Source organism: Motacilla alba, chromosome 3, assembly GCF_015832195.1.
Source record: "Motacilla alba alba isolate MOTALB_02 chromosome 3, Motacilla_alba_V1.0_pri, whole genome shotgun sequence".
Taxonomy (NCBI): Eukaryota; Metazoa; Chordata; class Aves; order Passeriformes; family Motacillidae; genus Motacilla; species Motacilla alba.
Genome location: NC_052018.1, coordinates 102,752,566 through 102,774,138, shown reverse-complemented (window position 1 = coordinate 102,774,138; position 21,573 = coordinate 102,752,566). Strand labels below are relative to the sequence as shown.

At 38.3% G+C, this 21,573-nt stretch overlaps 1 protein-coding gene across 30 annotated transcripts in view; it reads left to right on the top strand.

Annotated features, from left to right (window-relative positions):
• Window positions 1-21,573, top strand: part of NRXN1 (neurexin 1) — a 673,398-nt gene that overhangs the window by 308,752 nt on the left and 343,073 nt on the right. For all 30 annotated transcript variants that reach the window (XM_038133405.1, XM_038133404.1, XM_038133376.1 and 27 more), the window contains 3 exons: window positions 2,612-2,734; window positions 7,298-7,679; window positions 8,203-8,393. In XM_038133405.1, the coding sequence (XP_037989333.1) occupies window positions 2,612-2,734; window positions 7,298-7,679; window positions 8,203-8,393 (696 nt within the window). The remainder of the gene's footprint in view (window positions 1-2,611; window positions 2,735-7,297; window positions 7,680-8,202; window positions 8,394-21,573) is intronic.

Genomic DNA, 21,573 nt, shown 5'->3' with positions numbered 1-21,573 from the left:
TACAACAGGAAGAGTTTACAAGTCCCCAGCCATTAAAATAGAATAGATAGATTTGCCTGTAAATGTGAGCAGCCAAGTTGGATTTGATAATAACATACACTGAGGCACCTTTGCACGAAAGAGACACTACAGAGGGTTGTTAATGTGGGAGTAAATTAAAATTGCATATGCTTTTAGGTATTTTAGAGATATGAAGCAAGATAATGGAGACTAAGTGCTTCAACTACTTTAAAAATTAAAAAAAAAAAAAAGATTGGACTACCAAATAAGTATGACTGTGTTCACAATACTATTAAATGGTGTATTCCTAGACAGGCTTAATGACGCTCACTAAGATTTTGCTCATGTTATTTTGTTGGGTTTTTTTGTTTTGTTTTTTTTTTTTTTTTTTAATCCATATGTTGTCTCCCAAATCTCGGTAGAATTGCTTCCATTGAAGTGCCTAAAATAAATTGCTTAAGGTTTGAGTGGCTGCATCTTATTCACTTAAGCTTTATGCAAAACTGGTCTTTCTCTTGTCAAAGAAAGCAAACATTTAAGGAACAGAATGATTCATGTAGTTGACTCCAATCATCTGCTTCTGATGAGTTTGAACACCTTTCCTAGCTTGGTGTCAATACAGACACAGATAAACAGTGTTATGAGACTCTCACTGCCTTTGCTTTGCATTTTTGTTCCTAGAGATCCCTTGGCATGCCCAAAATAGCAAAGGTTGCATATAAAACCAGGGCAATAAACCAGCAGCAATTTAAAAAATGCTGACAGAAGTTGGAAAACATCTGAGATGAAAACTGTCCAATATGCTGAACAGCTGCATCAAGATCTTAGTGTCCTTTTCCTTCTGTGTAGTTCTGAAGTCAGAGTGGCTTTGATTTTAGGCTTTGATTTTCTTAACAGATCTCACCCACCACAGTTAGCCTGTGCTGGATGGAAAAGTATCCCAGGAGAAAAGTGGGAGTTTCAGAGCTAGTTGCATGTCCTTTTCAGAGCAAGACTGACACATGGGATAGAGTCACCTGGAAGGGCACAGTGGATGTAATGGTCTGACTCAGGGTAACCCTAATGTTTCTGTGTCAAAAGTTATTTTATAATGTGTCTCTTACACAGAATCACAGGATGGGTCATGCTGGAAAGAACCGCAGTGGGGCATCTGATCCAACCGCCCAGCTCAAGCAGTTTCGTCCCAGAGCGCATGGCACAGGAGTGTGTCCAGATAGTTCTTGAACATCCCCAGGGAGGGGGGATATCCACAGCCTATCTGGGTAACCTCTTCCAGTGCTCTGTCACGTGCACAGTAAGGAACTTCTTCCTGATTTTCAGGTGGAACTTCCTGAGCCTCAGTTCCTGCCCGTTGCCTCTTGTCCCACTGCCCAGCACCACCAAGCAGAGCCTGGTCCATCCTCTGACCCTTCCCTGAAGATACTCATAGACTCTGATCAGATTTCCTCTCAGTCATCTCTTCTCAAGGCTGAACAGGCCCAGTCCTTCATCCTTTCCTCATCAGAAAGATGATCCAGTCCCTTGATCATCTTTGTAGCCCTCCTCTAGACCAGCTGCGGGAGCTGTGTTTCTCTTGTGCACAGAGGAGTCCAGAATTTAATTGACAACTTTTATTTATTAGCAGCATTTATTCTGCCACAGGAACTGAAAAACAGGCCAGGGAGGCCTTTTCTTTACAAGAATGTAATTTTTTTACAGCAGATTAGCTTTGCCTTTTGGACAGTCACCGCATGAGTTTTGATCTATTCGTGCAGCACTTGGTCTATCATCTATTCATATCAATGACACTACAAAGTCAGGGTTTTTTTTTCTCTCTTTCACTTTTTGGTCAACAGTGCAAGGCACAATATCCATAATCCTTTTCTTATGAGAAATCTTTTCCTGGGCATTAAAGGTATCCTTTTTCCTAGGTTTGTGAATACTTTGGTTGTCCATTGTGCTATATACAGGATTTGCATAAAAAGTGTTAGTTGTACTGCTGAGAAATAGCAGATTTCTAAAAAAAACCCATATCCATTAAATGAACATGGAAAGTATGGTTTGAAGATCCACTAACAGCAGAAGGTACTGGATCTGAATACTAGCAAGTCATCTAGATCAGGTAATAGATGATGTTCAGAGAAGTCCTAATAAACAGAAGCTAAACAAACAGAGACATTGTCATGGATTAAGAAAAATATAATACATGCACACACTCTTAGCACTTTTTTTTCCACCAAATTATTTTTAATAAAGGAGCAAAAATCCAGTCTTGTAAATCCATACTTGAAGTTCTTTTGGCTCAGTAATCCTATTTCTTAGAGGCCTGTATGAGATTGAAAAGTGAATAATTAATCCGTGTTGACTGTGCCTATTTATGAAAACCTGGTGCATACACAATGTGTTTACATAGTCAAATAGACATTAGAAGTGTTTTAATGTAATAGTTCTATAGCATACACTATGTAGTAGCTCTATGTTTTGCTTATACTTGGTAATTTTCTTGCTTGATGTGACTTTTGGTGAGTTTTAACATTTGCCCAGCCAGTCTCTCTGTTTCTCTCTTTCTCTGTGAGGTTCACATGTAAACTGCTTTAAAGATTGCATAATGACTGTTTGGCATGTCCTACAGGCAAAGGCCCAGAAACCCTTTTTGCTGGCTATAACCTCAATGATAATGAGTGGCACACAGTGCGTGTGGTGCGGCGAGGAAAAGGTTTAAAGTTAATGGTGGATGACCAGCAGGCTGTGACAGGTACTGTGGCATTGGCATTCCGTGATTCCATGTTGCTGGGGGGAAACACAAAGCAAAACAAAATGATACAGAAGTAAAATGACTTGATCTGAGAGAAACATGTTTTTTTTCCCCCTTTTCTCGGGTAAGATTCCAAGTTCATGTGATGCATTTTGGAGTGCTGGTACAAGAAGTGTGTTATTACACGTGCTATTAATCTTGCTCTAAGGTTGCTATTGAAATTAATGAAAACCTTCGTGCTGTCTTAAATGAATGTTTTTATACAGTGATTGGAGAGAAGTGATTTAGTACATCACTAATGAGAAGGCAAGCAAAATGCTTTTGGCAACACATTGTTAGGGCTACACTTTAAGCCACTGCAGGAAGAAAGAATTTGATAAACATTTGAAGGATATTCTATTGTAATTTGAATCTTGCATCAACTGTCCTCAATAATTATATGTTAGTCAGCATATTTTTTTCAAGTACTAAAATAGCAGTTGGGGTGGGAGAAAAAAAAATGGCCTGCATGCTAGCAGATGATAGAAATGTGTTTCTGTATTAATATTATCAGAAGTTTTAATAGAGAACTCACTGATTTTGTCCTGTACAAGAAAATGTTCACATGCATGTTGTTAATAGCAACTTATCTGACTTTTGGCCCTGATTCCTTGCACAGCAGAATGTGCCTAGATTTTTGTTAGCTATTTAGATTTATCCTTTGGTTTTGTGTAGCACTGAAGAACTTTTATCATTGGTCCTAAGCTTTGCTAAAATGGTAACAAGTTAAATGTTTTGTGGGTTGTTTTGGTTTTTTTTAAAGAGGAGTGTAACTTCTTTAATAATCCTTTTTCACCTCAACAGAACACCGAGGGTCTTGGCACTGGTAGAAAAATAATTCATATAGTTGCAAGAACACATTTTTGAGAATCAGAAGTTGCCAATATATCTTCCAGCACTGAAGTCTGTGTATGTTATGATGCCTGGGGTCATTTTCTAAAGAATGTAGATGGCCTAAACAATTTATTTTCTTTTTGATAGTGTAGGAGGAATTATACAAAAAAAAATATTCTAATCTTGCTGCTTCAACTGCTACTCAAGACAGATTCTAATACAGAGAAAATAGTTTAGATCAAAATTCAGTGCAAGATCCAAATGCACAATTCCTGGACTCCTTGTGCTGGAGTTCTAATTTACAAATACTGAGGGTTACATAACCTGGGTCCAGCTTTCTGGTGCAACATTTGTATTCTTTCCTCAACCCAGTATGTACATCCAAAAATGGCCAGTTGACTTGAATTCCCTCTCAGTTTTGCAATTGTCTGCATTTGCATAATGCACAAATATTTAATGTTATTAATCCAAAAGGAGAAACTCATCCCAATATTTTGGAGGGAAAAAGACATCCTAAAATTCCTAAACTCACTGTAGGAATCTGTGTGGCCAATCTGTGGCCTCCTCCACCCGTGAGGAGAAAAAAGCTGTATGAGAAGGAACAGAAGGAACTTAAAATGTGGGCAATCTGCTGTTAGTTCCATGAAAATCACATTTCCTACAAAGAAAATCTTTATTATTGTGTTAAGTGGTGAGAATTTTTTGGGGTTTTTTTTTGGTTTTGGGGAGTGGGGTTTTTTTTGTTGTTTTGGGTTTTTTCCAACACTGAGTGTTTTAAAAGCCTTTACAAATTTAAATTTCAAATGTGTGTAATAGAATTTAATGTGTAGTAGCTTTGAATTTCCTGAAAGCATAGGGAAATACTTGTCATATGGGATTAAAGTGTTCTTGTTCTAAACTTTTCTTCAGGTGTTCCAACAATCAGAAATTTGGTCAAAATACAACCCATTAATTTTTCATGTGAAAGGTTATTATAGTTTTATGAGGAGAATAAGGAAGTAAACTGACTTCCTGCTAAAAATTCCAGCTTTCTCCTGCCACAGGTTGTTTTCCTTGTTTGATTCCGTTTCCTGTGCCGTATATGAAAGAATCCCCATCAGATCCAGAAAACTTAAGCGGCAGGAAAAATCTATTAAATAATTCAGCCTGACTTTTTAATTTTTACAGATTATCAAATAGCACTTGTTCATTTGTGAGTTGTGCTTGGTCCTCTTTGACAAATGCATGATGTGTTCATGGATACATAATATAATTCAGTCATAACTAGTTTTCATTGGAAGCCATGCAGGTGGTTTTGAAGAAGTTACTCATCACAGAAGAGTTAAAATATTTCCAGCCCAGATAAGCCTTATTTTCTAAGATTATATAAAAAATAAAAATGATTGGAAATTCACTAAATTGGGGTAACAGAATAGCTTATGGTTAGAAACAGAAATTCAATTGCCCTTTTGTATGATGTTTTTCCAACAAACCTCACAAACTTAAGCTTGAAAAAAAAAAAAACCAACCAAAACCAGACCAAACAAAAAAAAAAAAAAAAATCAACAAATCCCCAAACACCCAACCTTGTAAGTACAAACTACATTCTTTTTTACTTCATTGCTGCATTTACAAATCCTGTGGAGTATTAAGTGAAATCTCAAGTCCTGTTTGCATGCTTGCAGAACTGAAATGTTATGATGTGAGCCCAGATTCTGCAACTTTTTTATTACTATGCTCAAGAAAGAAATACATTTAATGTAGTGGGGATATTGTGCTACAGGCCCAAGCTTGGTGGATTTTTGCCATGACATTATTGAAATGCCATCTGAAGGGATACAAGATTGGAATATATAATATTCCTCTCTGAAACCTGAACCTCAGCTCTTTGGCTGTGATCCAGCATACAGCTTTTGTCCCAGCAAAAATTACACATTTGGCATTTTTCAAGACAGTTTCCTGACTCATTACTGCATGGAAGAACACACTTTTACTTAATACATTCAGGGAAAGTGGGATCTTCAGAACTGATGTTTAGAAACAAGAACATCAAGAAGACTGTCCCTGGGGTTTAGGGTGCCTCTTGCAGTGCTCAACCACAAGAGTGCAGGTGGTGTTCAATGACAAGTTCTCCTACAGAACTCATCCCAAAGCTAAGTAAGCTACTTGTAAATGTTTATCATAAATTATTAGAGCAATTTTTGTGCCTGAATGGTATTAAAACTTACAGAGCAATTTTCCCTGTAACTTCACTGAGGCCTGTACTTGTATCTCAGTGCTGTGACTTAACCTGCTCATGAATTCATCTCCCTGGGCAAATCTCAGATATCGACATTTCTCTTTCCCTTGTCTTTTCCCTGTCACACACATGTCCACAGACACCTGCTTATGACACCTACAAAGGTACAGCTGTGTCAGCCTCCTCCAGGCTTTGTGCACCACTTCTGACACATCCAGCCTGGGGCAGTGCTCACACTCTCTCTTGGAATAGAATATTTGGGGATGGACGGAGGCTTGTCAACAGCTTTGCCACTGTGAGAATTTGTGTTAGAGCAGTTTTATGCCAGTATTTAGTCCAGCCTGACGAGGTCTACTCTTCACCTTCTCTGTACTCCACAAGAGACATGAAACAACTAAGAAACTGGGGAATTTGCAAAATGGTTTGCAAAAGGTACAATAAGTGGTGAAATTCATTAGTAATAAGAAGCTGTTTTTCCACACAATGTGACCATGAATCAGCCCTGTGAAAATACTGCCCTACTTCTTTGAAATAAGCATGGAAAAATTGGACATTCTGTCAGAAAAAGGAACTTTTCAGTGAACACAATTTTGATGTGCTGGGTAAGGTATTTAATAACTAGCTTAAAAACTTACCTGACCTGTGTGCAGTGTACTCTGGCAATGCTGATCCTTTCCTCCAGATTAACTTTACAGTCAGCAGATTTCTGGCTTCTTGCTCTGCAGTGGTCCTGGCATGGCAGAGAGAACTCAAAGGTAGCTGTGGGGTTTGCTTTCGGTCACCTTTCCGACATAAGCAAGTCCCTTGTTGTTTCCAGGATTAAAAACACTGGCATGCACCCTTCCTGTGGGCTTTGTGCTCTGCCCATCTCTTGGGCTCTGCCCTTTCTCCCATGGTATATCCCCATGGTACAAAGCCAGTTGTTTCCAAGCAGCTCTTCACCCTTGTCACACAGCCCTTGCAGCAGGGCTGGCATTAATGTACCCAAGACAGCTGAAACAGGAATCTTTCATACTGCTAGTCAAGTCATGCACATTAAAGCAAAACACATGGAATAAAATCCCTCAAGCTGTTCTTGTTGCTCTTTCATGAGACTCTCATATTGTTGGTTTAGCTCTGAGATTGGCCTTTGTGTTCCTCATGTTAAGTAATTGCACTTGCTAATAGTAAAACCCCACATCTGGTTAGGTGTAACTAAAGTGAGGGATTTTGTCGGCAGTTTAATGTACTCAGGTAAACTGTTTCAGTTTAGAAATTTTTCTGTTTGCCTTATCCAAATGTACTGAATGCTTTGGAAAGGCTCCTGGATTTACCAGTAATTAGGATGAATTTAGAAGGATTCCCTTTGGAGACAACAATTGGCCTTGCACATTCTGAAAAGAGTTGAAATGATGCAGATGCTTAATCACATGATGTGCTCTTTGACCTCCCCTTTCAGACACTAACACGTGTTTTCTTGTTGCTGTTTAAAGGTCAAATGGCTGGCGATCACACACGGCTGGAATTCCACAACATAGAAACAGGAATAATAACAGAACGGCGCTACCTGTCTTCTGTGCCTTCTAATTTTATTGGGCATCTACAGAGTCTCACATTTAATGGCATGGCATACATTGACTTATGTAAAAATGGAGACATCGATTATTGTGAGCTAAATGCAAGATTCGGGTTCAGGAACATCATAGCAGACCCTGTAACCTTTAAAACAAAAGCAAGTTATGTTGCACTGGCCACGCTACAAGCGTACACATCTATGCACCTTTTTTTCCAGTTCAAAACCACCTCCCTGGATGGATTGATACTTTTTAACAGTGGCGATGGAAATGATTTCATTGTGGTTGAATTAGTAAAAGGGTATGTATGGATTAGCATAACAGCAAAACCAGTCCATTCCAAATGTGTGTGCAGGAGGAATACACGGGATGCAAATCTTATTTTCTGTCTGGATAGATGTGATGGATAAATGTTCCTTCCTGTTGAACTTCATGTGCTTTATTGTGACTCTTTCTTTCAGATGAAGCTAGATGCCTGAAATGTATGAAAGTAAATAATAGGTATAACTTCTCTGGTGCTTACCACAAAGAAGTGCTAGTTTGTAGCCTCCCTCTTGTTCTCTCTCTCTACGTATGTATGCATGTCTTGGTACATGGAGTGCTTGTTGCTTTCCAGAAACTTGGGACTGCACCTCAACTCATCCAAATGAGTGGCAATTTCTTGGAATCACAGTTGCTTCCCCATCTGGCATTCATTGTTGTCTTCTGGTTTAGCCAGCGCTGCTGAGGAGTACAAGCAAATAGGAAATATTAGACGTATTAATTATTGCCCCCTTGCTATGTAAAGAAAAAGGAAACTTTTCCAATTTTTTCTCTTTTGCCAGGTATTTACACTATGTGTTTGACTTGGGAAATGGTGCCAACCTCATCAAGGGAAGTTCTAATAAACCTCTGAATGACAACCAGTGGCATAATGTCATGATATCAAGGGATACCAACAACCTACACACTGTAAAGATTGACACTAAAATCACAACACAGAGCACAGCAGGAGCCAGAAATTTAGATCTAAAAAGTAAGTACGGTGATTCTTGTGTTATCTACAGTGAGGGCCATTACAGAATAATAAACAGAATAAATCACAGATGTAAAGTACCAAATAATTTTGTAATATTGTATGAAACCTTTTATTTTGTAATAATCAGTCTGATCTCAAGAGATTACATCACTTTAAGCTGACAATGCCAATTTAGTAGTGCTTCTGCACAGGTGGGTACAACTTTAAATATGCGAAGATCCCATGGGAATAAAAAAAAAAAAAAGGTAGGAAGTTATAATAACACAAAGTGGCCCATATAAACCAAATTATAGTTGAGGGACTAAAGGAGGCTTGCAATGTCTATGTAAAATGCTTGACTTTTACATAAGCATAGGTTATAAAAGTAGCATAACATACTCATTTAAATGAGTATTAGTATGTAGTGCATCATAATTTCAATTGCAGGCAGGGTAAACTTTGTTATCAGCACTAAACCTACATGTTATCCAGTGAGATTCTTAAGATCTATTTTTATAAACATATGTATATTTTAAAATAAGTGATGGTAATGAGTTCTATGGATGGGTTTCTGAAAAACTAATTTGCATCTGAGGAAAATATCTTTTTGAAAGGATGTATAGGTATACTTTTAAAATAATGGCTACCTAATCAGACATAAGAATGTATGTCCCAGTCGTGAGGAAAAATAGTGTGTATTTTACCATTCTTTAAAAAGGCTCTTGGCAGGAATACTGAAATTTCATAACAGTCAAAGAAATATGGTATTTCAAAAGCCAGGATGTTCAAAGTAGATATTAATATTCCATCAAGAGCTTATTCCTTGCTGAATTTTCTTTTAACTATCTCTGAGTCACAGATAATGAGCTGACCTTGGTAATTATGCTGGATTTTGTGATATTTTACATGTTTGCCTCACTTGAAAGTGCTATTAAGATTGTAAGAAAGACTGTGAAAACAGTATCCTGATATGTCATAATCTTCAATAAGAGATTCTTCTATTTAAAAACCTGGCATTTCTGATAAAGCTTTTTGGGTGGCTCACCCTCCACTCCTAAAGTAGCATTTGAAATTTGTGCCATGCTGTTTCTCTGGTTTGCATTCTATTAAACATAATCCTTTTTTTTTATTGATACAGTTTGATATTTTAACATTGTTTTTGATGCTGTAGAAAAAGCATCCAGCTTGTTCCTTGACATCCTTAAAGATGGCTAGTACTACTTATGCACATCTGTACATCTTTAATATGTTTGGCTCTTCTAGTAGCTAAATCAGGCATGGGTAGGGGGAAAAAAAATCCTATTGCGAGCTGATAATTAACACAGCCATTTTATTCGACTCATTTTTCAAACCGATTGTGGTGGGTCTTTGGTGTGCCGAATTATTTAAGGAGAGCTGCTCAGGTTCTGTCCATGTGCTCGCTGAAGGCACTAGAGAGCGCTGTGATCTCACCGAAGGCGCTGCCGGCTCAGCAAAAGAAAACAGCCCGCAAAACCCAACATCCCTGAACATCCCTTTGTGTGCGGCACTTTGAAAATGCTGCTTTCGCCTTACGCTTTTGAAGTAAAACTGTATCCATAGCTGCCGCGTTTTCTAACCTTGAATTCCTTCGGAATAAAAAAAAAAAAAAAAAAGGGAATGAGGAGCATGAAAAAAGAAACCGTACTGAGATTTGAAGAGAGTAAGGTGAATTGTGTTAGGTGATTTTCTATAATTTAGCACCCAGGGAATGTGGATAGTGAAAGAATAACAAGCCCGACGTGTTCAGTGCAGGAATATATAGCAAGCACGTCTCTAAAACTGCTCTAGCATACACAGGTCTTCAACATCTGTCTTCTCTTAATAGCATGACTCATTTTATTTTATTGTTTTAAATGTATTATACTATTTTTTTTTCCTCCATCAGTTTCCTTTAAATATGGCACAATATATATCATGAGAATTTTGGTTGGATTTGGGAGGGGATTCAAGCTGATACTTTTTAGCCAGCAGGCTAAAAGGGAGAAAAAAAATGCCTTTCATTACTGTATTTTCTTCTTTGGTATTTTGTAGAAATTATCTACTGTAGTTGCTGCTTTTCTATTTTACGTCTGTGTTTCTTGCAATGGCATGTTTCTGTTGTGCCATAAACACTCCGTCTACTTTCCTGATATAAATAGTTACAGTTAATTCATTGTCCTGTACTACCTCAGCCTTAGCAACAAAGCAAATGCAAAATCACACTTCCTGCTGTCAATAGTGTTTTGACATCAACAGTATCTGCTTAACCAGATATCAATAGTTATCACTATATCTGCCTAACCAGAGTAATAATTAGGAAAAATATAAATGTGTGCAGATGGTATGAAACCTGCAGCCATTCTGAGTAACTGTGAAGTTACCAGATTTCTGATTTTGAAATCCAAGCTGATCCTAGAAAAAGTAACTCACTGTATGTGGGTTTTTGCAAATACACAGTGAATTCAGCACAAAGATAAGACACAGATTGTGTTGTTGAGCCTGCACAGCATGGAAGTTGTCTGGGAGAGCAGACAGCTGCCATAAAAGTATGGAAGAGAATTTCCAATATATGTTTCCTTTTGGGTGTAGGATTTGGCTATATAACACAGAAAGTTTATTATCACACACATCAGTTCTCTGCATAACCTCTGGTAAAATTTCAGCAGCTACCTGTGGAAACACATATATTACATCCTGCAGCCTAATTATTGTTGTAATTAGATGGGTAAGTTATAAATTGGGGACAAATAAATGAGTGAAAATATTTCTGTGTTTGGATTTCAAGAACTGTGTTATTTTTCCTCACAGGGAAAATTAGCAAAGTGTGCTGAGGTGCAGTTCTAGCAATAACCCGTAAAGATAAATGAGTTTGAACAGCAAAAGCAGTGCAGCTCAAGCCTGCCAGCACAGTTACACAGCAAATTTCCTTTCATTTATTTCATGAGCAGATTCCTTGTCCTGCTTTCAGCATAGCTCAGATGGTTGGCGTGGCTGCAATTCAAGGCCTGAAAGAGTTTGGTGGAGGGGAATTCTTGCTTGTTGTGCCTGTTACTGTGCTCTGATGATCTGAGAGCTCTGAGTAGCCTCAAAGGGCACAGGGGCACAGGAAAAACAAGAGAAAATTATTTTTTGATGGAGTGACTACATTGGTGGACAAGGGAAAGATTACAGATGTCATTTATCTGGACTTCTGTAAAGCCTTTAACAGTTAGCCACAACATCCTTTTCCCCAAACTGGAGAGAGGTGGATTTAATGATGGATAAGAAAGTGGTTGGACAGTTGCATCTAGTGGTGATCAACAACTCAAAGTCCAGATGGACAGCACTGACAGCACTGTGGTGTCTCTCAGGGGTCCTTGTTGGCACCAGTGTTATTAAATACCTTTTTTACTGACATAGAGAGAGGGACTGAGTGCACCCTCAGCATATTTGCTGATGACACCAAGCTGGGTGGTGTGATTGACACACCTGAGGACAGGATTCCATCCTGAGGGACCTGGACAAGCTGGAGAAGTGGGCCCATTGTGCTCTTATGAGGCTGAATAAGACCAAGAGCAGGTGCTGCTCCTGGGATGGGGCAAACCCTGGTGTCAACACAGGCCTTGGGGGTGAACAGATTGAGAGCAGCCCTGCCCTGAAGGACTTGGGGGTGCTGGTGGATGGGGGGCTGGACGGGACCTGGCCACGTGTGCTGGCAGCCCAGAGAGCCAAACGTGTCCTGGGCTGCACCAGGAGCAGCGTGGGCAGCAGGGAAGGGGGAGAATTCTTCCCCTCTGCTCTGCCCTGCTGGGACCCCATCTGGAATATTGCATCCAGCTCTGGGCTCCCAGCACAGGAAGGACAGGGAGCTGCTGAGCCAGTCCAGAGGAGGCCACCAAGATGATCCAAGGGATGGAACACCTCTGCTATGAGGAAAGGCTGAGAGGGTTGGAATTGCTCAGTCTGGAAAGGAGAAGGCTTTGGGGTGACCTAATTTTTGGTTTCCAGTTCCTGAAGGTGGATGAAAGCTGGAGAGGGACTTTTTTACAAGGGCCTGTAGGAACAGGATAAGGGGGAATGGCTTCAAACTGAAAGAGTAGATTTGGTTAGATATTTGGAAGAAATTCTTCACTGTGAGGTTGGTGAGCCACTGGCACAGGTTGCCCAGAGAAGTTGTGGACTCCCCATCCCCAGAAATATTTAAGGCCAGGTTGGATGGGGCTCTGAGCAACCTGATCTAGTGAAAGGTGTCCCTGCCCATGGCAAAAGGGGGTGGAAAAGAATGATCTTTAAGGTCCATTCCAACACAAACCATTTTGTGATCCTTGTTTCTCTCTGTTGCCAGAGGAATGTTGTCTCCTTGTCTCAGGCTGTGAGTTTTACAATGTCTCTTCCCTCTCCACATTTTTTTTTTCAGTGTGGTATAGGAAACTGTAGTTCTGTCAGAAATTATTTTATTTTCTAAGTACTTGAAGATGCCTGATCTGCTTCCGAGGAGGAGGACATCCTCAAGCACACTTTATATCCACTTACCAACGAGGGTTTAATCTTCCTCTTGCTTCTCTCCTACACATATAGGCAGTATTTTAATCCCCAGAGCTTTCACACACTTTTTTAAACAGGCATAAAAACCCCTGCAAAATCCAATCAGAATTCCCTTGGAATACCCATCAGAAAATTAAAGTATTTTAGCATTTTAATTGTTTATAAATTGAAATTAGAAGCTGAGATATTGTACAAGAGTTCTCTCTTACTAAAAGAGAAGGTAAAGACTGCTGCAGTAATTTTAGGCTGAACAGTAAGTAGTTACAAACTTTTATATGAGTTGGTAGTTTCAGTACTTCAGTATCCAATCCAGTTTTGAACTTTCCAGATCACAGAATATATTCACAGATATGCTGTATCCTCTCAGATGATCTGCAGTCATCCTAATCTTGATATTGGGCTAACTATATATATTTATTTATTTATATATATATATATATATATATATATATATATATATATATATTTTAGAAGGAAATCACCATTCTGAAAAAAAAAAATCTTGCACAGCTCAGCATTTATGGGTTAAATTTTGCTGCCTGTACATAATTTCATTTGTCAAGACATGCTTTTTGAAACTGACATTCATAATTTCAACTTGTCTCACTGTCATCATCTTTCTCGTGGCCTTCCCAAATGTCAGTTTTAGAGCCCATTGTAAGTCATCTGTTATTCCTGGGCTGTTACATCACTGCATCCTCAAAAAAATGTTATTCATATTAGAGCACACATCAGAATCAGCCTACTTGGATTAAAATAACCTGTCTAGGTCTCTTGTTGTCTGTTTTACTTTTGTTTCTGTATGTCTTCACTGGCCCCTAGCTTCCTTTATTCTTTTGAGATAGGGCTGCTGCTTCTATCTATGTTTGCTTTTCTGTTTGCTGTTTTTTCCAATAATGTGAAAAGAGACTAGACTGAAACACCTGAAAGAAAAGTAGTTCTATTAATTTCTGGTGTCACCAGTGGTTTTGCAAATGCACCAAATTATAGTTCTTCAATGTGCATAAAGATTTGCTTGGCAATTACTCATCCTTGTAAACTTTGAATGCAATTAACTAAATTATCAGTAGATCTACTAGTCTGGCCTATTCATTGATGATTTGCAATAGTCCCTTAATCTATTGGTATTTCATTTGCCTGTCAAAGTAGGTTATTCATGCTGAGTTAAATTAGTCTTGATCATAATGAGGAATTCCTGTTTCAGCAGTGGAAATTGAAGTTGTTTCAATTTCATGTAATATTTCTCTCTGTTGTTTTATACTGAGGCACTTATTATTGTTGCCTCATTATATGATTTTTTCTCTGCACTGCAAGGTCTCCATCAACAGCAATGATCCTTTATATTTTTATCACTAGAGAAACAAAACTTAAGAAGCACAGAACATTGTACAAATGAGCAAGTATTAATGCCTAAATTTCTCAAATAATCATGTGTGAGCTAAATGTAATGACCTTGCCAGTGGGCTGTGAATTCTTCATGCAGAAATAATGTTCTGTTCCAAATACAGAGTTCCAAATACTGTCAACAGCAAATAGATCTTCCCAGTGTGACCTATTGGAGTAGACAATGGCAAATGCAGCTGTTGTCTTCATGATGGTGAAGGAAAGCAGACTCTGTACAGAGGAAAAACAAGGGACTTAAAACTGAGAACTCTTCTTTGGATCTTCCTTTGTAACAAAGTTTTAGGAGTAAATAACAATAAGTCATTGGACAACCTGGTCTAATGGGAATTCCTTCATTCTCCTTTTTTTAACACTTTTCACATGCTGCTTCTAAACAATGCTGTCTACCAGGTTGTGAAAATAATTTTGATAGTGTTAAGCTTTCAGAAATTGTATCCAAATGACAAAAATTGTAAGATGGGGTAAAAAATTAAAAATCTACTCCAGTAGTTCTAGGTTAAATGAAGATATTCTAGAGCTTATACTGTGAAGTTAACAACAATGCAATAGTCCGTCAGATCAGTACATGGTGAAAGGGTTTTTGTTTTCTGCCTCTCTTCCCCTGTTCTTCTCAGTCTTTCATACATATATGACTGGATAGATTTGCCTTCATTCCTACAGCTGTTTGACATGCAGGTTATTACTGCTGGTAATTGTGGAATTTCTTTCAAGCCTTTCTAGAACACTAAGTAAAAGCTATGTTAAGAATTATACAGGAAACATAAGTGCTCTTAAAACTTACCAAAACCTCTGCTATAATATAGCAGAATACTATATATTTAGTATAAATATGCATCCACTGCATCCTAGCCCCCCGCTACAGATACACAGAGTGAAGAAGAACATCCTAAATTTGCTTTAAAATGTGCTGCTGTGAACCCTCATTAACCTTGGTATTTTAACTGAATGATCCTTTTTGCAAAAGGGCAGCTCTGTGGAATATCCTTAGAGTCTGAATGTGATTGTCTTGATCAAAAGAAATATCATATAAAAATTACTCTCTGCCAGCCTGCATTCAAAATGAGAATGTTTGGCATCTCAGCTGGTTGGTAGCTTTATGTGGAGCTCTAGCCAAAGGAAGAGTTTTGCTGATGATGATCTCTGAGTTCTAGTAGGTCTGTTGGAAAGAGGAATTCCTCACTATTTCGAAAGCAAGCTCTGCTAAGAGCATGTGTTGGCTGATAAAGCAGAGAGTGAAAAAATCATAGCAGGAGGAAAGGAGATCTGAATATACTATGCCATGCAAATGCCAGCTTCGTTAGATTTTGTCTATTTTTGAGGTGTGTGCAATCTCCAGAAGTGGTCAGAACAGGAAAGAAATGAAGGACATTTGATGTGCTTGAATGCCTCACCTCTCCACCACAGCCATGCCCCTCATGCAGAGTAACATTGATTATGTGGGAGATGGATTGCCACGCGCATTTATATGGCAATTAGATTTTATTATTTACCATTTAACATGCATCACCAACTTTCCTCACAGTCCATTGCACAAGCAGACTGCTTTGGTTTTACATCTGTTTAATCTTTTTCAATGCCAGTGCTCTTCATCTAGTCTTTAGTGGGGGTGAAAACAAGCAGAGAGAAATAGAGCAGCTGGGACTCTGAGTAATATTATTGTCAGGAAAATGTTAAATGTTTTTGTGTGACTGTTTCTTGTGAGGAAAAAAAAATATTTTTGAGAACAGAATTTTTTGGGGAAATGGTGGATTTTAACCTGGAGAAGTCTTCAGATGTGAGCACTTACTTTTTGAATATCTCCTTTTGTCTGTCCAATGCTTGTCTCCTGAGGACATTGTTGTGTGGTTGCTGTTTCTCACACACCAGCACTCCTTATGACACAGCTTTACTTGCCTGTGAAACATGGGCACATTTGTGTAATCCCTGAGGAGCACTAACCTAAGTTGAAAATTGTAATAAGAATGAAATCTGAGCACAGAGAGGTGGGTGCAGAATTGGACAGCACATCCAGCAGAGCATAAGGAAGAGTTTCTTGGCAGAGGGATGTTTGTGGAACTGTGGAAAGCCTTCAGTGTAGTTCTGTGTAGCATAATAGAATCAGGAGATGGAAGGTGGAGCAGCACCTGAATCTGTACTGTGGACTGCCATGGAAATTGGTGGCAAGTGAAAACTGGAAGATGCTGTTCCTGGTGCACCCATCAACTGTAAATTCTTTATGGTACCTCTTAATTCTTCTTGTCCTTTTTTTTTTTTTTTTTTTTTTTTTTTTTTCTGTCAGTGTGGACTACAGGGCAGTGCTACAGTGAAATTGTAAAAAGAACAGTAAAGTATCACTCAAAGGAAGAAATATCTTCAAAGTTCAATTCTCTTGACAAATAACTACAATATGTACTATTGTGCCAATAAGGGTGCCTAAAGAAAACCCACAATGTCAGCATTTCAGTGCTGGTGATTTCTTTTTTTTTTTTTCTAATACATTTAATGGTGTATTCAGGCAAGATACTGAAAGCGGTGTAGAATTGGGGTGAAAAGATCAGTTTCTATATTCCTTCCCAAAAGAGTGACTTGCTAACCCAGAAATTCTTCTTTATTTTTTCCTTTTCATTTGCCTGTAAACATTTTGCCTTGCTTGGTTATCAGTATAGGGGATGTGAAAGATGAAAGCCACCACCTGTCACATCATAAAACAGCCTCTTGCCTGAAGTATTTGAAAGGACAGATAACTCAGCAGAGCTTGGACAAGTAAACTAGCCACCCTTTCCCTCCTTAGGTGAGAGAGGGTCTAAAAGTGATGGAATTCATCACTCCAATAGGAAAAATATTTGAAAAGACTATTTTTCTTTTAAAAAAATCACATCAAAACCTAAAGACATCAACCACAAATCAATACTGAAGCTACAGAATGGACTCTTTGAAGTGAGTAAGTGGACATAAAACACTAAGTTTATATTTTCGTGTCTTCCCTCAAGCGCCCTTCCTTTCAAGTGGTAGACAAAATTCAGTCATGCTTTGCTCTAGCACCAAGCAGGCCTGGGAATGCACAGCAAAGTGCATATTCTCTGCTGCAAAGGGGGTTTGAAAAGCCATATGCTGGAGCGTATGCGCTGCAGAAGCTGTGTGGATGCAGCATTTAAGCCTTTGTCAACAGTTCTTCTGTTTATTAATGGGCTATGATCACAGCAGGCTTCTTGGTTTATGAAAAAAAAAAGAGCAGTTATGTACCATCAATGTTTTTTTAAGGAGCAAACACTTTTTTTTTATACGGAACGAAGAGCAAATATTTACTCAGGATTGATGAAGGTGAGGAGAGACTCTGGAATGACCACTCCTCCAGTATTCAGGCCCAGTTCCTTTTCTGAAGTGTGTGCTGAAATTTGAAAGAAAAATCTCCACTGTTCTCTGTCTATTGCACAAAGTAAATGTGCAAAAAGGTGGGTGATTCTGTATGCTGGGGAGGTGAGAAGGTCATCAAGGCCAACTAAGCTCCCATATTTCAGTGAATGTCAAAGACACCTGAATGCCTACCTGACATTTCCATTTGAGAGAACAGCCCTTGACTGGCGACCAGGATGGTGTCTGTTCTTTCAGTCAGAGCATATTCAGCTTGTATAATTTACTTTCACAATTCAGTTGCCTTAAAAATACCATGAGTTGGGATTGTGTGGGTTGTCTTAGGATGAGTTCCACCATGAAGTTTGTAGTGCAATTATTAAGATACTACCAAGTGATTTCTATTGATGTGGTAAGAGCAGCTGATCTGTTTTAGGAGGGACTGGAATGAAGTGAACACTTTTTTGCATTTGAGATTAGACTTTCCCTATGGCATAGCTCAGTCTCTGCAGCCCTCCTTTGTCTTTGCCTGCCTGAGGGAAGAAGCTGTTTTATGCTTGATCATTCTGAACTAGAATATTTGGAGGAAAGTGTGCCTGACACCTTGGCTTCACCACAGCCAGATGTTCCTTTGTATTTTCATGTGTCACATAAAGGAATTGTGGAGATGCCTGCTGTGTTTTCAGAATCCACCACGGTGTGCCAGGGCTATCCATCTCCCTCCTGGGGAGTAACACCACCCTAGTACACCACAGAACCACTCTCAATCCCAGCCATGGCAGTGATTTAGTGCAATGTGACATTAGAAACATGACAAAGAAACTTCTTCCAAAAGGAAAAAGAAATTAGGACAATAGCTGAAAGTACTTTTAAAACCAACAGCACAACAAGAGAATGGGGGAGAGAATGGCTGCTCTTGGAGAGAATGATGGATTTAAAGATGCCCATAAAAATATTCCAGAGATATTGTCTTTATGGATTATGAAAAAGTCAAGCTTTTCCTTCCACTGTTGTATTTCCTCCTTATTTTTTATTTTTTTTTAGTCACGCATGGGGCCATATTTAAATGAATGGTTTTCCTTTCTTGTCAGCAAAGGTGTTCAAGAAATTAACACCAGATATGTAAACAATGCACAGATTTAGGAGAGTAAAGAAGTCTAACTACATCCTGGCTAAACTACTTGTTGTCTGATGTCACAAATCTTCTGTACCCCACTGCTGCTGGTTTGTTAAGGGGTCCAGGTGCACCAGTCACACCTGAGCAGTATTCTTATGTTGTTACCATCGTAAACACATGGAAAACAATTCCCTCTCTACTTACTTTTGAAGACAATGGTAGCTGTTAAATGAAGTTAATAGTTTTTCCCCACCAGCATACATCATGTAAGAATTCTCAGGAATGGAGAAAAGGAGAAAAGTCTGTGAAGTGACCTGTCAGCAATGTCACTGGTGCCCGATAATAACTCTTAATAACTTCTGTTAGTTAGTCAGAAAATAGAACAGCATCTTCAATCTTTGTTTCACATTTCTTTGGTTTAGCATTTGCAAAGTTCTTATTTTGAAGAAATGCAGAGGCTTGGGATAAAAAAAGATGAGCTATTACAGGAGGACTTGGCATTTGTTTTACCAACAGTTGTGTGTGACTCACTCTTGTGTGGTGTTCTGTGTGCTTTTGCATAAGTGTGATTCCAATAATGAATACATTGAGAACTCAAGTTAATTTATTAGCTAGCAATTTGTTTCTGTGTTAAATTTACTTGTTATTAAAGCACAAATCAGCACTAATTCAGAAAAGAGATTAATAGGTGTAAATAGGAAAGATCCTGTGGGAATAACTGAGGATCTGCAGTACCTGTAAAAGATGCAGATTAAACCCACTAAAATCTTCTCTTTAGGAGTACTTGTGGCATAACTGAGCAGTGCCATCATTGCCAGGAGCAGGTCTAGCTCTGAAAGTGAACATGCTGCCTTCCAGCTGATTCCTCTGGCCTGCCATGAAAAAAAAAAAAAAAAAGAGATAAATCTGTGCACTGACTGAATACAAGAAAAAAGAGGAGAATTGTGAGATCTGCTCTCCAGTAAATTGCTTTATTTGGAGCTTTTCTAGTGATCAGGACAAAAACTTGAGTCACTCTATCACCTCACCTCTTTCTTTACTACCTGCAACTTTGCCTATGACAGTTGGCATATATATTATGTAAATTTGCTATTTTCTTTTATAAATTAAAGAAAATCGGGATTAATATGAGAAAAATGAGACGTTTTTAGGGACACATTTAAAAATCAAACTGAACTTTAGAAGAGAACATGTACAAGAAAGGCAACAGCTGAACTTTAGTTCCAGAAAGGATGGTTACACATTTTCAGTGGGTAGCAGTGTAATATTAGTGTTGCATTTAGGCTCCAGCCAGTTTACACAGTGTCACAAGCTTCTACTATTGATCTGATGAACTGTGGTACCAAACTTCATGAAATAACTTGCATGTAATTCACACCTGTAAGTGGGCAGCTGCACAACAAGGGATTTGCTCTGGAGTAAAATTTCCAGTAGCGAAGCTGTACTTACATAGGAAGTGGGAAAGAGAAAACCTGGGAATCTGTATTGCACTATGTTGATTCCTCTGATCTCTTTTAGTTGAAATAGGGAAAATCTTTCATCTTTTCTGTATATCTGCCATCACATGTTTGAGGCAAAATTTAATTAACAATATTTTCTGCAATCCTGTCTTGTCTGAAAGTCTAATGGATTGAGTTTTATTGGAAACTACTTCTTCATTGAGATGGACATGAAAGTAACATGTGATTAATTCAAACAAAAGAAACGATGCAAACATTTTTTGATGTCAGATAAGAAAAATTACCAAGCAAAAAAAAATAACTAACTTTAAAACAAAAATAAAAATATGAGTTTTAATTCCAGAGCTTAGCAAAATTTTGTGTCTGAAAGTGCTTTTCATGCCAGCAGCAGCAAACTCAAAACACATATGGTGTTAAATATTTGATATTAAATCTGGGAAGATTACCTCATAGTCATAAAAATACTTTTATATACTTTATAAAAGATGAAGTATAATAGTCAGTATGGCTGCTCAATACATAAGATATGTATTTTTGTATTAGGTGTGAGCTACGTCTGATTTTTAAAAGCAGAACTCAAAGTTATTTTGAACATCAACAAAATTGAAATATTACCCAGAACATGTATTTGTAAAAATTGTATCTTTAGTAGTATAAAATGATCAGTCTAATTATCAGCACTCTTAAGGTACTGTAAGTGAGCTGTAGGGAGGCAGCTTATTTAGACTCAATATATTGTACTTCACTGCATATGACACCTATTTGGCAATGTTCCAGTGTATGCTTTCTGGAGAAAATATTCTGAGTTCCAGTTTATGTGTTGGCACACTGACCTGGATTTCTACTAGCCATCCATCATAGGTGGCAGGTACTGCATGACTGTATATAGCAATCTCAATAGGTTTGAGAGATGGATATCAGGAATTAGCAGGGGATCAATCTGAAAGGCTGTGGTTTTAAAGATGTGACCAATCACAGAATAAAAAGGGTTGCTTGGACAGTATATTTTTGAAAAGAGGTTACACATGTCGTGTGCAATAGATCAAGTTTAATTTTTTTATCATAGAAGTAATTTTCTTAATACTATTCTCTGGAACAGTTTCCCCTCTTTTAAATCTATTTGGATCAGTTGAGATGAATTATCTCTCTATTCTGAGCTGGCAGTGACTGAAGGCAAAAAGCTTCAGGAAACTTGGAAAGGTTTTGCTTTCTAGATGCCCCGTCTGAGAAAAAGATGAAGAACCTTTATCATGACACAAGTGTTTTAACTTTGTTTTCAGTTCAGCAGATTGAAAAACGCAGGAATCTTTCTGCTGTGAATGAATTAGATCCCATTTGTGGGAACAGATGGATCACCATATTT